At 43.5% G+C, this 14,678-nt stretch overlaps 1 protein-coding gene across 2 annotated transcripts in view; it reads right to left on the bottom strand.

Moving 5' to 3' along the window:
* The window catches only part of FZR1 (fizzy and cell division cycle 20 related 1), a 33,848-nt gene that overhangs the window by 8,629 nt on the left and 10,541 nt on the right, over positions 1 to 14,678 (bottom strand). Inside the window, exons 2-8 of one of the 2 annotated variants that reach the window (XM_024218364.3) lie at positions 11,295 to 11,440; positions 6,995 to 7,120; positions 6,596 to 6,659; positions 6,204 to 6,331; positions 5,539 to 5,621; positions 2,204 to 2,387; positions 1,901 to 1,966 (exon numbers count right to left, since the gene is read on the bottom strand). In XM_024218364.3, the coding sequence (XP_024074132.1) occupies positions 1,901 to 1,966; positions 2,204 to 2,387; positions 5,539 to 5,621; positions 6,204 to 6,331; positions 6,596 to 6,659; positions 6,995 to 7,120; positions 11,295 to 11,363 (720 nt within the window). In that variant the 5' untranslated portion in view covers positions 11,364 to 11,440. The remainder of the gene's footprint in view (positions 1 to 1,900; positions 1,967 to 2,203; positions 2,388 to 5,538; positions 5,622 to 6,203; positions 6,332 to 6,595; positions 6,660 to 6,994; positions 7,121 to 11,294; positions 11,441 to 14,678) is intronic. The other variant, XM_024218365.3, reaches the window with a different exon arrangement.

Genomic DNA, 14,678 nt, shown 5'->3' with positions numbered 1-14,678 from the left:
GTCTATAAAGAGATCCAAGAGCCGCACAACAGATTCTGAGGGCTTGTCTTCACTACAGGGGTAAGTTGACCTAAGTAACGCTACTCCAGCTATGTGAATAATGTAGCTGGAGTCGATGTACCTTAGGTCGACTTACCCCGGTGTCTTCACTGTGCTGTGTCGACAGGAGACGCTCTCCGGTTGACTTCCCTTACTCCCGGGATCGACTGAAGAGCGCTCTGCCGTCGATTTAGCAGGTCTTCGCTAGACCCTCTAAATCGATCCCTGCTGCATCAATTGCAGCAGTGTCAATCTCCCCATAGTGAAGACCAGCCCTCAGTCCCTAAAAGGCAAAGGGAGGGGGAGGAGTATCATCTCTGGAGATTACACATCTTGTAAGATCTGGCCTGCTCAAAGGAACTCCATCTGTTAATCAGCAATGAGTTGAATAAGGTATTGCAGAAATTGCGTCTTCAACACACAACTATTAAAAGAAGATCTACTGTAGAAATGAAAACTGAAAAGTATCAATAGATCCTTTTAAAGATAGATAATATTGGCACTTCTTTATAGAGCACCTTTTTCCCAAGGCCCTCTAAGATTTTTATAATCATTACCTAATTACATCTTTTTTACACACCCCCAGACCCCAAGATGTTTTAACAGATAGGGTAAACTGAGGCACATGCATTAAGTGACTTGCCCAACATCATACAGTGAAGCTATTGGCAGAGTTGGAAACAGAACCCAGGAGGCAGTCTTGACTCCTTGTCTTCCACTCAACTCCATGTGAGTGCTTGCTAAAGGGACAGCGAATACCTGTCCACAAGCTATTGGTTTAAACAGGATGGGGGATGTTGCTGAATTCCTTTGCAATGGGATACATCACTTTGGCCTCAACCAACCAGCCAGGCAGGATTTCATGGCACTACACAGAACATCAAACAGAGCACCTGGGGGTTCTGCCTCACAAAAGGCTTTTTTAGCAGGATGCTGGGCTCTTTTACCCCAAGCCTTCCCTGGAACGAGGAAGACAAAACTGGCATGATAGGAATACGGAGAGTAATTAGAGCAAAGACACTAAGCACATGAGTTCATGCAGAGCATCTCTCCAGAACAAGCAGTAGCCCGTAACCTCGTTCTAAGAGCACTGCCAGGGAGCTGCACTGCAGCAGTGGCACAGGGTGTACAAGGGCACGGCTTGCTCACAGACAGATATATTTGTGGTCAACGTCGGAGGCAGCTATACTCTCACAGCCGAGCCCGCATCCCCCCCCGCTACCGCGATGTAGGCAGGGTTCTTTTTTTTTTTTTTTTGGAGGGGATGGAGGGTCTGGAGGAACACACCTCAAGTGCATACATCATAGGCTTTAACAAAAAAGTAGAGAGAAATGGTCTTCGGTATCTTGATTGAGGTCATGTGTTGCTCACTGAACTTAGTGCAGGTCTTCACTACAGGGGGGGGGTCGATTTAAGATACGCAAATTCAGCTACGCGAATAGCGTAGCTGAATTCGATGTATCGGAGCCGACTTACCCCGCTGTGAGGACGGCGGCAAAATCGACCTCCGCGGCTCCCCGTCGACAGTGCTTACTCCTACCTCCGCTGGTGGAGTAAGTGCGTCGATTCGGGGATCGATTGTCGCGTCCCGACGAGACGCGATAATTCGATCCCCGAGAGATCGATTTCTACCCGCCGATTCAGGTGGGTAGTGTAGACCTAGCCTTAATCTAGGTGGTTCTCACTCCAGCGTGAGACGTGTATTCCTATCAGCTAAGGAGTGTCTCTAGGGACATACGGAGGATCAGATGTTCTGAAATGTTGAGTTCTTACAAATGCAACTGAAGTTAACAGGAGCTTTGGTTGCTCAGCATCTCTGAAAAGAATGTCCTAACGGTCTGTGTGGTAGTATTATACTGACCCGTTCTGACCAGCCCACTGATGTCACAGAATCGCCTTCCACAGACAGATCACACAACCGGGTCACCTTGAAAATTAGGAAATAAGATGGAAATTAGGACTAAAGAAGCATACTAGGAGATTAGTTGCCTAGCAGATTAGGTATTTGGAACTAAGAGCACTAGTACATTGCACCGCACAGATGGTACATTCCAGGGTACTGGAAAGAGTACTGCAGCAGAATATGAAACACAAAGGCTGATCCAACTGACCCGCAGTCCATTTTACTTTCTCCCATAGCACCAAAGAAAGGGCCATGCCTTACCTGGCTAGTACAAGCACTCCATAGGTAAACACAGGTACCGAGGCCAACACTGAGAACATTGAGAGAAGACCAGTCCACTAGGTTCAGGTAGAAGTCATCCTGCAGCTCTGGAGCATCCAGCACTTTGAAAGGAATCTTGGAGATTTTTCTTGTTGGTTTTCGAGGTGATCTTAGCAATTTCTGACTGTTCACACAAATAGAGACGTGATTGTTTTATGAGGCTTTGAAGGTACAAAGAGATTTAGAGAAATTCCTACTGTTTTGATCACTGCCTTTCTACAGAAATGTAGAGATTGAAAGAGATAGCACTGTTCCTTCAGTGCTGCCACCCTCCTGAGGCGAGCAGCTAGAGGGAAGTAATGGGCACAAAATGAAAAAGAGGAAAGCTACCCTGTGACACTGAGCCAGTGAGGGTTAAGCAATCAGCAGGCTAAGTGACCCAAAATCAATCTTTAATAACACATTAGAGGAGTATTGAAATGGTAAACAGGGCTATTTCTTGTAGATCGTTATCAAAGCCACGTTAAGTAGATTTAGGCTTTGTCTACACTAGCACTTTTGTCGGTCAGGAGCGTGGAAATAGCCTTAATTTTTTGAAATGTAAACCTATATTGTCAGAGAATTAGAAGTAGATACTAACTGTATTTGTCTGTGTTTACCTATATCTGTTAACTTTATCAATGTGATCTAATTAGCTTGTAGATAATAAACTTCTGTTCCGGTTGTTACTATATTCTATTGATTCAGAGATCAAAAAGGAATGTTAACATTCAGAGGAAAATTGCGGTGTACTAATATCATTACTACAAACTTCAAAGAGAAAGGTAGACAGACTGTCTATGAACTGCTTGAATGGTTAATTACCTTATGCTAATGAATGCAGCTAGTTACTAGTGTGTGACTAAGGAATAGAGATTTACTTCAAAGCAACAATAGGTATTGTCTATCCTTCACCCAAGAATGCCTGCTGTGATGTTTGCTGTCAAGATGCTACCGTAGCCTGCTAGAAAACTATAAAAACTCTAGGGCCTGAAACTTTTTATCTCAGATCTGCTCAAACTTCGTCAGGGGATGTTCAAGTCACAAGACTGAGGTCTCCAGGTGTGCCCTGGACTATCCTTACAAATTCTCATGGAAGAATTTGAACAAATTCATAAGGGCTAATGGGAGAGGACAGACTGGGGCAGGGGCTGAATGGGAGTGGAGGCACAGGGCCACTGGGGAGGGAGGGACACGTGGACAGGAGGTGCAGGAACACATGGGACAGGGGCAGATGTGCCTGACTGAATGGGAGAGGCTAGGAGTCAGCCAGGGTCTATATGGGGGAAGCTCCCTAACAATCCCTCCTTGCCCCCCCACAAAAAACCTGTTCCATACTTTTCCCACCCATACCCAACAACCCTCCAAGTTCACACCCAGGCTCCTTCCCAGCAATTTACTTCCCTCTCTCTTAGCTACTCCGTTATCCCTAACTCCCCTAAGCCTTTGCACTGCTTCTGAGGGGTGCGGGAAATACAGTTCAGTATTGTAGTTTAAATGAATTACTACTCAGAGTTCTGTATTAATATGCCTAGTAAGGAATCTATTTTTCAAAAAACATTTCCTGACTCTCTTTTGTTGTCTGTATTGTTACACACATACTTGCTGACAGGTATTTTGAAATAAATGACCAAAAATAATTGAAACTAGTGTGATTATATTGTGTTATTTTGACAAATAAAATATGCAGAATTTTAAAATATTGTGCGCATAATTTTTAATTTGGGGGAGCAGAATTCCCCCAGGAATAATATCTGTACGTATAACGATCTTTTAACCATAGCAACTCTGTCTCTTCTTTTTTTAAATAAAACTTAAATTAATTAATAAGAATTGGCTGTAAGAATGTATTTGGGTAAGATCTGAAGTATTAACTAACCTGGTGGGTAATGTGTCTGGTCTCTTGGGATTGGTAGAACTTTATATATAGTGAATAAGATTTTAAGTAATCCTCACTATATTAGATTTGGCTGTCCAGGTGGGAGCCCAGGGCTGGATTGCTTAAGGGGAACTGTGTTTCAGCTTCTGGGTAACCAGTGTGATATTACAGAAGCTATTTTGTTACTGGCTTGGAGAATCTAATTAGAAGAATAAACCATCAGTTTTGGGCATCGTCTGCCCCATCCTTTGCAGTTTGTCCTGACTGAGGCGATCTCCGTGTGGCCCCTCCAGTGACCATAGTCACATGCCCAAAAAGGGGAGGCCACTTAATAACACTCCTGATATTAACAACTTCTGGTTAATAGCAACATTTTGCTGGGAACCAATCCTGTCTCATTAGACTACAATGTTAATGGGATTCAGATACTAACAGGCATGCTGCTTTTTGACAGCCTTTTGACATGCTTTTCCAGCTGCAGCCCTGCCAATCTGCCTGCTGTTTGGGAGGAGGATGCCGGGCTTTTCATGGGAGCAGGAGCGTGGGGGTCCAAGGGGCTGCACGGTACCACTGTGCTCTCCAGGCTGTGCCCTGCCCTGGTACCAGAGGCCCAGGCTTGGCATGTCCCAGTGCTTCCTTCCCTGGCTATAGCCCTGCAAACCTGCCTTCAGGGATGGGGCAGGGAAGAGAGCACTGAGACATGCCGAGCACCAGCCACAGGCAGGTTTAGAGAGCTGCGGCATGGGAATGCATATCCCAGTGCTGGCTAGAGCCTCACAAACCTTTCTCCCCCCCCTCCAATTCCCTGCCCACAGCCTCCCCTCCCAGCACTGCCTTCCCTGGCATTGCCTTTCGCTTACCGGCAGCCTCTGGATAATAACAGCAGTTGCTGGGAACTGAGAGGTTGCTAACAAGTGGAATCTACTGTATTTCTAGGGCTGTTTGCACAGAGACAAGATCCTTGCTCATTAGGTGTCTGAGTACTCCTGCTGCCTACTTCCCCTCCTGAAATCCCATAGCTGTACAGCAGGGGTCAGCAACCTTTCAGAAGTGCTGGGCCGAGTCTTCATTTAGTCACTCTGATTTAAGGTTTCGCGTGCCAGTCATACATTTTAACATTTTTAGAAGGTTTCTTTCTCTAAGTCTATAATATAACTAAACTATTGTTGTATGTAAAGGAAATAAGGTTTTTAAAATGTTTAAGAAGTTTCATTTAAAATTAAATTAAAATGCAGACTGGTGGCCAGGACCCGGGCAGTGTGAGTGCCACTGAAAAATCAGCTCGCGTGCCGCCTTCGGCACGTGTGCCATAGGTTGCCTACCCCTGCTGTACAGCAACCAAATTATAACATTAGTCAGAGAGCTCCTTAAGAACCCCAGCCCCCATTTTTCCCCACCCATAGGTAGCCAGCATTACCTTTTGTTGCTGACAGGTGACAGGGAATATGGGGAGACCTCATTGCCATCATCTGGACTGGAGCGTTTGGTGCTGAGCGAGTACTGCACAAAGAAGAAAGCATTGGATACAAAAACCCCACACAGTACAGGTCCTGACGTGCCAGAGGTTTACAAGATCACCTACAATGTAATTAATTAACATACATTACCTAGGCAGAGGTCCCTCCAAAACCCTGCATTGTGGTGGCCCCACTGTGTTTTACTTTACAGTTCCTTCCCTGAAAGATTCCTTTAAATCTTGCTCTACAGCAATACTGAGAAATTAATTTCTGTTGAATCTCAAAACATCTCCTTCATTTAGGGAACACATCAAGACCATGTGTTAACTTGCCCACATCCTTTCCAAAACAGTCTTTCAAACCCTCGGTCATAACTCAGGAAAGAAGGATTTCTGCAGCAAGCAGCAGTTCTTCATGCTGTCTGTGGAGTCAGTAGACAGTGTCCACTGGATTTTGTTACTAATACAACCCACACCAGTCATTCCATACTATTGACGACTCACTTTAAACCTTGGCTAGACTTCTTAATATAGCTACTACACTATGCACCTGCTAGCATATTTGAGGAGTGTCCAACTCCTCTCGCATGAGCAATGCAGACCGATGCATTGCTAGCCAAATTTACCGTGAAGAGGCTCTTCTTCTCTGGCGTGGATGGCTGCAGTCTCCTATCCTCTGTCTGCGGGTCCTGCACTTTCTCAATCCCTGCTCCCAGCAGTTCGTTCTTTAGCAAGGCTGAGTAAGCAAGGCCATCTGTACGAACATACAAACGAGCTCTTGAGCAGAGTCTCCTATGCTAGTGGTTCTCAACCGGGGTACGCAGTGGTCTTGCAGGGGGGTACGTCAACTCATGTGAAGACCAAGTTATATTCCTTGTGATGCTGCCTCCAGGTCAGGGCTGTGGCCCATTAGCTAGGGCAGCAAGCGAGATGCTTGCACTGCTGTTGCCCATGCTATGACTTCAGTGTCAAATCAAAAGCTAGACCCAAAGGAACAAGTGGTACAAAACACATCTACCTTTGCCATTGTCTGAGGTAGCATCCTTTGCTTTTCTGTTTTGACTTGGTGACTTTTCATTTTCCTAGAGGGGGGAAAATATATGCTAACAAACACTCCAGTCACTGCAAACAAAGATCTCACAAAATTCACTTTTCTTCCCCCCCACAGTAATGGGAAAAGCACCACCATCTTGAAAAATCTGTAGCAATCGATTGTGATGCTGAGGCATCAAATAGTGAAGCAGCAAAAGAGATGGAGAGCAGAAGGTGAAACAGTGGGGAGGGGAGGGGGAAGGTAATACTCTACTAGTCCTCTGAAGTAGTTTTCCTGCCAAACAAACTTCTTTAACTCTGTGCAAACTCCCCCGTCCTGCTAAGAAAAATACCTTGTGCTATGTAACTTGGGGGTAATACTCACATTTATTCTGTGGAAGTTAATGCTCCAGTTGGCCCCAGCTCTTGAGGGAATGAAACGGTCTCCATGTTTACTGGGGGAGGACATTGGAGAGTTGGAAGGTGTCAGTGTTCGTCTCATCTCAACTACCTGAAGTTTAAAAAGTTACATATGGAGAAACACTGCAAGAACCAGGCAGGAAAAATGTTGGATCACAGTGAGCTCTGAAAGGCAGACTCCAGAAATCTGCTTTCATTAGGGCCAAATAAACCTGGAATGACAGAACACACGGTTTGTCACCTTACAACCCTAGTAAGCACTCCTTACACAGGCACAATTCCCACCGACGAGTGCTAACAGGAGCACTTAAAGAACCTGTCTCTCCACATGCTCCCTCTCAACAGTGGAGATCAGCTGGTATGCTCTTGCCAATGGTCCTGAGGTTTGAAATCTGGGCAGCTGGAGGCAGGGCACTGTGAAGTATTGGCATGACTGGAATCCCTTCCCCTGTTGGTCTGAAAGACCCAAATATTAGCAATTCAGGCCTCACATAAACATACAGTGTATTGTACCTTATAAGAATATCGCACACACAAAACATGTGCTAGTTAAGGTTGCAGGCACTCAGCCCGATCTTTTTTCTGTCCTTCCAGAACGGGGGGGTGTTGACCCCTGAGAGTCCCGCAGGGAGATCTCAGTACCTTGCTCCTCCCTAAGCCTTTTGGCCAGTGTGATCTCCGCCATACCCAGGCTGCTGCCGTGTATGCCAAGGGCGCCGCAGCGTACGAACAGGAGTTTGGAGCGGGTGTGTGCGCACTGAAGACAGCAGGTTTTATTAAGGTCAGATAAGTACAGCAATGCTTCCAAGTCCTCTTGGCATTCCTATGGGAGCAGAGTCATGGCTGCCGTGTTGTGTGGGAAAAGGTCACCTTAACACTACTTCCTAATTTTCTAACATTTGTTTGTTTTCTCCATAATGCTAATGTTCTTGTAGGGGGTGAATAAAGGGACCTCCTTTATATTTCTTGGTTTTGCTAGAGATATCGTGTGTAACCCAGAAGTATCCCTTCAGTGTGCATTCAGCATCAACTGTCATTTAAATTCAGCATTGAACCTAAATCAATTACATCAAGTAGAATCTCTGCAGGACTACAGTTAAGTGTGTATTTTAAGATCTTAGTAATGGCAAAAGATATTATGGAGTTCGTAGCAGATATGACCAGAACTAATATACAAATCCTCCTGTGGGAATTTTATTTCAGTTAAAAGCCATTTACGTGCATCATGTCAGCTGAGGACGCGTTCCAAGACTCAGTAAGATATGGAGATCAGAGACCACGGTCTTTAGACTATTTACACACTTTACCTAAGGCAAAGAAAGCAAGAACAGTGAAATACCAACATAAGTGGATGACATGGATTAGACCAGGGATCGGCAACCTTTGGCACGTGGCTCACCAGGGTAAGCACCCTGGCGGGCTGGGCCGGTTTGTTTACCTGCCACATCCGCAAGTTCGGCCGATCGCGGCTCCACTGGCCGCGGTTCATCGCTCCAGGCCAATGGGGGCTGCGGGAAGCAGTGCGGGACGAGGGATGTGCTAGCTGCTGCTTCCAGCAGCTCCCATTGGCCTGGAGCTGTGAACCGCACCCAGTGGGAGCCACGATCAGCCGAACCTGTGGACGCGGCAGGAAAACAAACCGGCCCAGCCCGCCAGGGTGCTTACCCTGGCGACCAGAGGGCCAAAGGTTGCCGATCCCTGGATTAGACTGTGTCACAGGCTTGTAACGATTTGAAGGCCTATCCACGTAGAGACAGGGCGTGCAATTTGGGGCCATGTCACAGCATACAAGGACCTTAACACACTAGGGGCTAGCTGGAGGACAATTCTCTCAGCACAGGTGTTGTGTAAGGAAGCTACAGGCCTCCCTATAAGACCCACCACAGGGGGAAGTATTGCCAACCCCAACTGTCCAAAAGACATGAGATTGGTTTAAAAATCTGATAAAATTAAAATTTGTGCTTCTGGGTGCGTTTGAGACACGTGTTCAAGCTTTTCTCTGCAAACATGAGAGTGAGAAACTTACTTTTTAAAAACATGAGCCAAGATTAATGTAATCACTTGTCTCCAGGAGCAGGGGTGTTAAGTAACACATCAAATATCACAAGTCTCACAATAAAATTACAAGAACTGGCAATACTGGGCACCATGGCATAGCACTATGGCGATTCAGGGTGGCACCACAGCGTACAATGCCCCTTGGGTCCAGCTGCTGAGCCTAACTTACCCCAGCTGCCATTTTAGGCCCCAGAGGCACCCCAAATCTGGGAGGCACAAAAGGTGGATGAAAGTAACCTTTGACCCCCCCCCCTCCACTGAAATGCAATGCTTGGGCCACGCCTCTAAGGGGTACAACACAGTCTCTCCCAAAGGATTTCAGAAGAATATTTTACTTGCCTCACCAATCTATTAGAATTGTTTGAGGGGTCAACAAACATGTGGACAAGGGTGAACCAATGGATATAGTGGACTTGGACTTTCAGAAAGCCTTTGACAAGGTCCCTCACCAAAAGCTCTTAAGCAAAGTAAGCTGTCATGGGACAAGAGGGAAGGTTCTCTCATGGCTCAGTAACTGGTTAAAATATAGGAAACGGAGGGCAGGAATAAATGGTCACTTTTCAGAGTGGAGAGAGGTAAACAGAGGGGTCACCCAAGGAACCATACTGGGATCAGTGCTGATCACCATATTCATAAATGATCTTAACAAAAAACAGTGAGGTGGCGAAGTTTTCAGATTATAAAAAATTACGCAAGATAATAATTCTTCACAGTTTTCTTTGGATTTAACTAAGGGACCTCACAAAACTGGGTGATGGGGCAACAAAATGGCAGATGAAATTCAATGTTGATAAATGAGAAGTAATGCACACTGGAAAACATAATCCCAACTATACATACAAAATGATGGGGTCTAAATTAGCTGTTACCAATCAAGAAAGATCTTGGAGTAATCAAATCATTGATAGTTCTCTGAAAACACCTGCTCAGTTTGCAGTGGCAGTCAAAAAAGATAACAGAATGTTCGGAACCATTAAGGAAAGGGATCGATAATATCATAATGCCACTATATAAATCCATGGTACGCCCACACCTTGAATACTGAGTGTAGTTCTAGTTGGCCTAGCTCAAAGATATATTACAATTGGAAAACGTACAGAGAAGAGCAATAAAAATGATTAAGGATATGGATCAGCTTCCATATGAGGAGAGATTAAGAAGACTGGGACTGTTTATCTTCGAAAAGATGACTAAAGAGGGATAGGATAGTGGTCTATAAAATCATGAATGGTGTGGAGAAAGTGAATACGGAAGCGTTATTCACATAACTCAAGAACTAGGGGTCACCCGACAAAAATTAATAGGCAGCAGGTTTGTTTGTTTTTTTTAAAAAAGGGAATTACTTCACATAACACACAGTTAACGTGTGGAAGTCATTGTCACGAGATGCTGTGAAGCCCAAAACTATAACTGGGTTCAATTAGATACGTTGATGGAAGATAGCCAAGAATGGACCTATTAGCCAAGCTGGTCAGGGATGTAACCCTATGTTCTACATGGCTTTAAGCCTCTGACTGCCAGATACTGGGACTGGATGACTGGGGATGGATCACTCGATAATTGCCCTGTTTGGATTATTCCCTCTGAAGCATCTGGCCTTAGCCAGCATCAGAAGACAGGATACTGGGCTAGAGGGACCACTGATCTGACCAAGTATGGCCATTATTCTGCTCTTATGACGTAAAACACCGCAGAAAAGCTGGACGATCGGTGTGCATCTAAAGTCCACCTATCGTATACCCCCAGCATTCAGAAGATTTGCTCGCTTAAAAAAATTCAACTGTCTATATTCCAGTAGTACCTAATGAGATTATATAGTTTCCTGATGTCCAGTACTGAATAATAAAGATGTTATAACACCCTTAGGCTTCTGAGTATTACACACATACAGAGATTTAACAAATTTTAGCTGATAAAATCTGGCCAAGTTAAGAAGTTGTTTGAGTAATTGTTTCCCAGGACAATTCAGAAACTTAGACAGTAGAGCATTTCAGTCAAAGGTTTGGTTTAGTTTATAACTAAAGGCCTCTATGCTAGTAAGTAACTCATATAGGAAGCTAGATAGCCCGTCTGAAGGACAGTAGAGAAAGCACAACACAGCTCACAGGATAAAGGCTGTTCTTTGTTGGGGGATGCGGGGAGGGGCAGGGGCACCTGGGTAAGTCACTAGGAGAATCATTAGGCACAGTGGAAATGTGCTGACTTACACAAGGCATTGTGTTTTCATTCTGGATGTTGATCTGGCGCAGGAGACGTCTCTCATAATCCTGGTCCATGGTGGAAAGGGCGGGGGCTGGGGAGTCTAACAGTCCCAGGACCTTCTATTCATGAAGTCTAGCCAGTAATCAGTCTGCTGCAACAAAACAGGAAGAAAGTCAACAAATGGTGCACTGCCCCATATACAAACCCACTGCCACCACCAAATTTCATTTCTATACCACTGCCCACGGGAGATGCTCAAAGCACTTTACAGACATTAATGAATTAAGCCACCCAACCGGCATGAGAAGTACACAAAATTTCTGCCACAATCTGTGAAGGGAAGCACAGAGAGGCTAAGTGAGTAGCAGGATCACAAATGGAAGAAGTCCCAACTCAAATCTTGTGCTTTAGCCACAAGACCATTTTGCCTCTCTGTCGCACAGTATTCAGAATTTCAATTGGTAAAGCATAGCACAGAGTCAGTGCACTAGCTGGTTAGGAATTTTATTAAAGTTAATGTAAAGTTAATGTGTAAAATTAAATATACACAAGTTAAGAGGGAAGGTACTGTACATCTGGAGTCAGGCTTGAGTTATGAGGGATTATAGGTATCGGTTACAAAGATCACGAGATACATACAGATCACATAACCAGCATAGACCCAGATTGGGGTGTGGGAGTTTTAAAGCATCAGTGGATAAGAGGGCTCAGGTACGCCACCCATGGAATGTACTGTATTACACCACACTATTACCCTCGTGGCTGCTGATACCACCTAGCTCTACAATTCTGGGTGGACGGTTGGTCCTAGTCTCCACTGAGACCTGGTTTATGCTTAAAAATTCGATCTACCTAGCTATGTTGTTCAGTGCTGTGAAAAATTTCACACCCTGAAAACCAGTTAGGTTACCCTTATCCCCAGTATAGACACAGCTAGGTCAGTGGAATAACTTCTCAGTCAATCTAGCTACCACCTCTCAGAGAAATGGATTAAACTACATTGATGGAAATACCTCAACTGTCAACGAGGGAGTATCTACACTACAGTGCTACAGCTGTAGCTGCAGTAGAGTAGCCATGCCCTGATTATCTTTCAGTTATAAGATCCAGGATGATGTGATTTCACAACAGATATTCATTTACATTTGGTTGGTAAGATTTTATTAAACGTGTCATACAAACATTATCTTTCAAGTTCTATTCTCAGTCTTACAGCTTTTCAGCTACTTACAGAACTTATACCATTAGATTACCAGATCACACTTTAAACAGAACTCCCTTTTCTTTCAGGCATGAGAAAGGACAACTAAAGACATCATTCATCTGACAAACTTTTCTCATCTACTGCATTGTCACTCTAATGTAGCTTCCTAAATGGACCAGTGAATAAAGGATGCATTTTAGGACTCTGTGGCTACAATATACAGAAAATGGCAACAGCAGTTTGTTGGGAATATACAGGGTGTCTCGTTTTAGGTTAAATCCTGACCAAAGCAAAAACTGGAAATCCTGTTTGTACACGATATACACTGACAAATCTCATCACATACAGATTTTGAGATGTTGACATTTTGCAGAAAACATGATTTCAGTTAATCACGGAAAGATGAAGGTTTTCATTTGGGAATGTTAACACACTTACTATCCTTTGCTTAAAACAGACCAAAAAATACTGCTAGATTGGTGTCAAGTGAATGTAATATAAATGAGAATGGTCTGAGAATATAAACCCATGTTTCCTCATGCATGTGCATCAATATGGTTAATTTAAAACTTTAAACCAATCACTGCTGTTGAAATCAGCGATGTCCCAATTTACAGTGCTCAACTTGTAACATATATAAACAAAAGCTATTCAAGGGAAGATATTTTTGATCATGGATACACATCGTTTATTTCTAAAAACAAGAGAGTTTGCCTAACAGAACACACCAAAACCTTTAAACATATAGCCGGATTTTTGAGTTCACTCAGCAGTATGTATTGTAACTCTCTGAGCACATAACTAAGCATTGCATTAGATTCATAACATTATAGTAATCTTTCATTTCAAGATTGTGTGATCCCGGAAACTAACGCCAGAAAACATTAGCCTCGTAAAATGCGTTGCTACTTTCAGTAGCAATAAAACGTTTGTGTATTTCTTTTTAACCTTCCAGAAATGTAAGGAATTTTTATTTTAGTAAAAGCAGGTAAAATGGTACATTGTTCTCAGTGGCAGCAACTTGGGGCTGAACTCTTGAAAATATGGCCCTCAGGACCTGATTCAAAACCCTTTGAAGTCAGTGGAAAGACTCCAATGGACTTCACAAAACTTTGGAAGAGGCCCTACATTTTGCAAAATTAAGAGTCACTAACAACTTCTGAAAGCTTTAAAAAAATAAAACCCCAACGTCTTACTGCTACTGAAGTACCAACATTTCACTAGGATAGCCATGTGACACCCATGACAGTCACTAGTCTCAAAACCAGAATTTCAGGAAAAACATTCACTTTTCACACTACTTAGTAGGCGACCATCATCTGTATATGTATCAATAAAATTAGAGTAATCCAACATAAGAACACTGCATCTACTTTTAATCATGCTACTAAAACTGTTCAGTATTTTAACCCAAATCACTGTTACACACAAGATGTGTCAGTTGTATAACAAGTTAAATACAAAAAGTAAACTTAAGTTTGCAAGACCTCAGTGAAGAAGTTCACAAAATTAAGGTTGTGTGACAACAGTACCTCAGCCACACTTCGCATCTTGTATATTTTATGATACTCTTTAATAACAAAAAGAGTAGCGTTAACACATTTAACAAGGAAGGGAGAAGAGAAAATACTGCACAGGAGCATCAGGGCAAAAAGTGCTAATGGTGCTCAATCAGCTATATAACTTGCCAGCTTGTGTGTGCTTGAAACCAAAACCATAACATTATTTTAACACTAGATGTTTGCATTTAATTGTCTAGATTTTTTTTTAATTATGAAGAGAACAATAAATAGAGGTAGACGGCTTGTGCAGTTTATGAATTCCACTGGCTTTGATAATCCTACTGTCAAGTATAGCATAACTATAACCTGTGTTTGGAACCTACATAAACAGTTTAGCACCCATTTTAAAAGGATCACCGCCAATTTCTATATGAATGAAATGGATAGGCAGGGTTTGTTAAAGCCAAATGTTCAACTCTTTTGCCCTGCTGGTGTGATCAGGGTCAAGAGAGTTCAACTGTGGTTGAGGGGGTGGAGAAACCTGTGTTTGATACCCAATGTCAACATTGCTAAAGAGTTACTCCTGAGGGAATTCTGCGCCAAAAAATTAAAAATTCTACACAATATTTTAAAATTCTACAAGTTTTATTTGTCAGTAAATAAATGCAGAGGCTGCAGCATGA

Source organism: Terrapene carolina, unplaced genomic scaffold, assembly GCF_002925995.2.
Source record: "Terrapene carolina triunguis isolate 2854851 unplaced genomic scaffold, T_m_triunguis-2.0 Scaffold194, whole genome shotgun sequence".
Taxonomy (NCBI): domain Eukaryota; kingdom Metazoa; phylum Chordata; order Testudines; family Emydidae; genus Terrapene; species Terrapene triunguis.
Note: the sequence above shows the minus strand (reverse complement) of the source record. Positions and strands in the feature narration are given on the sequence as shown.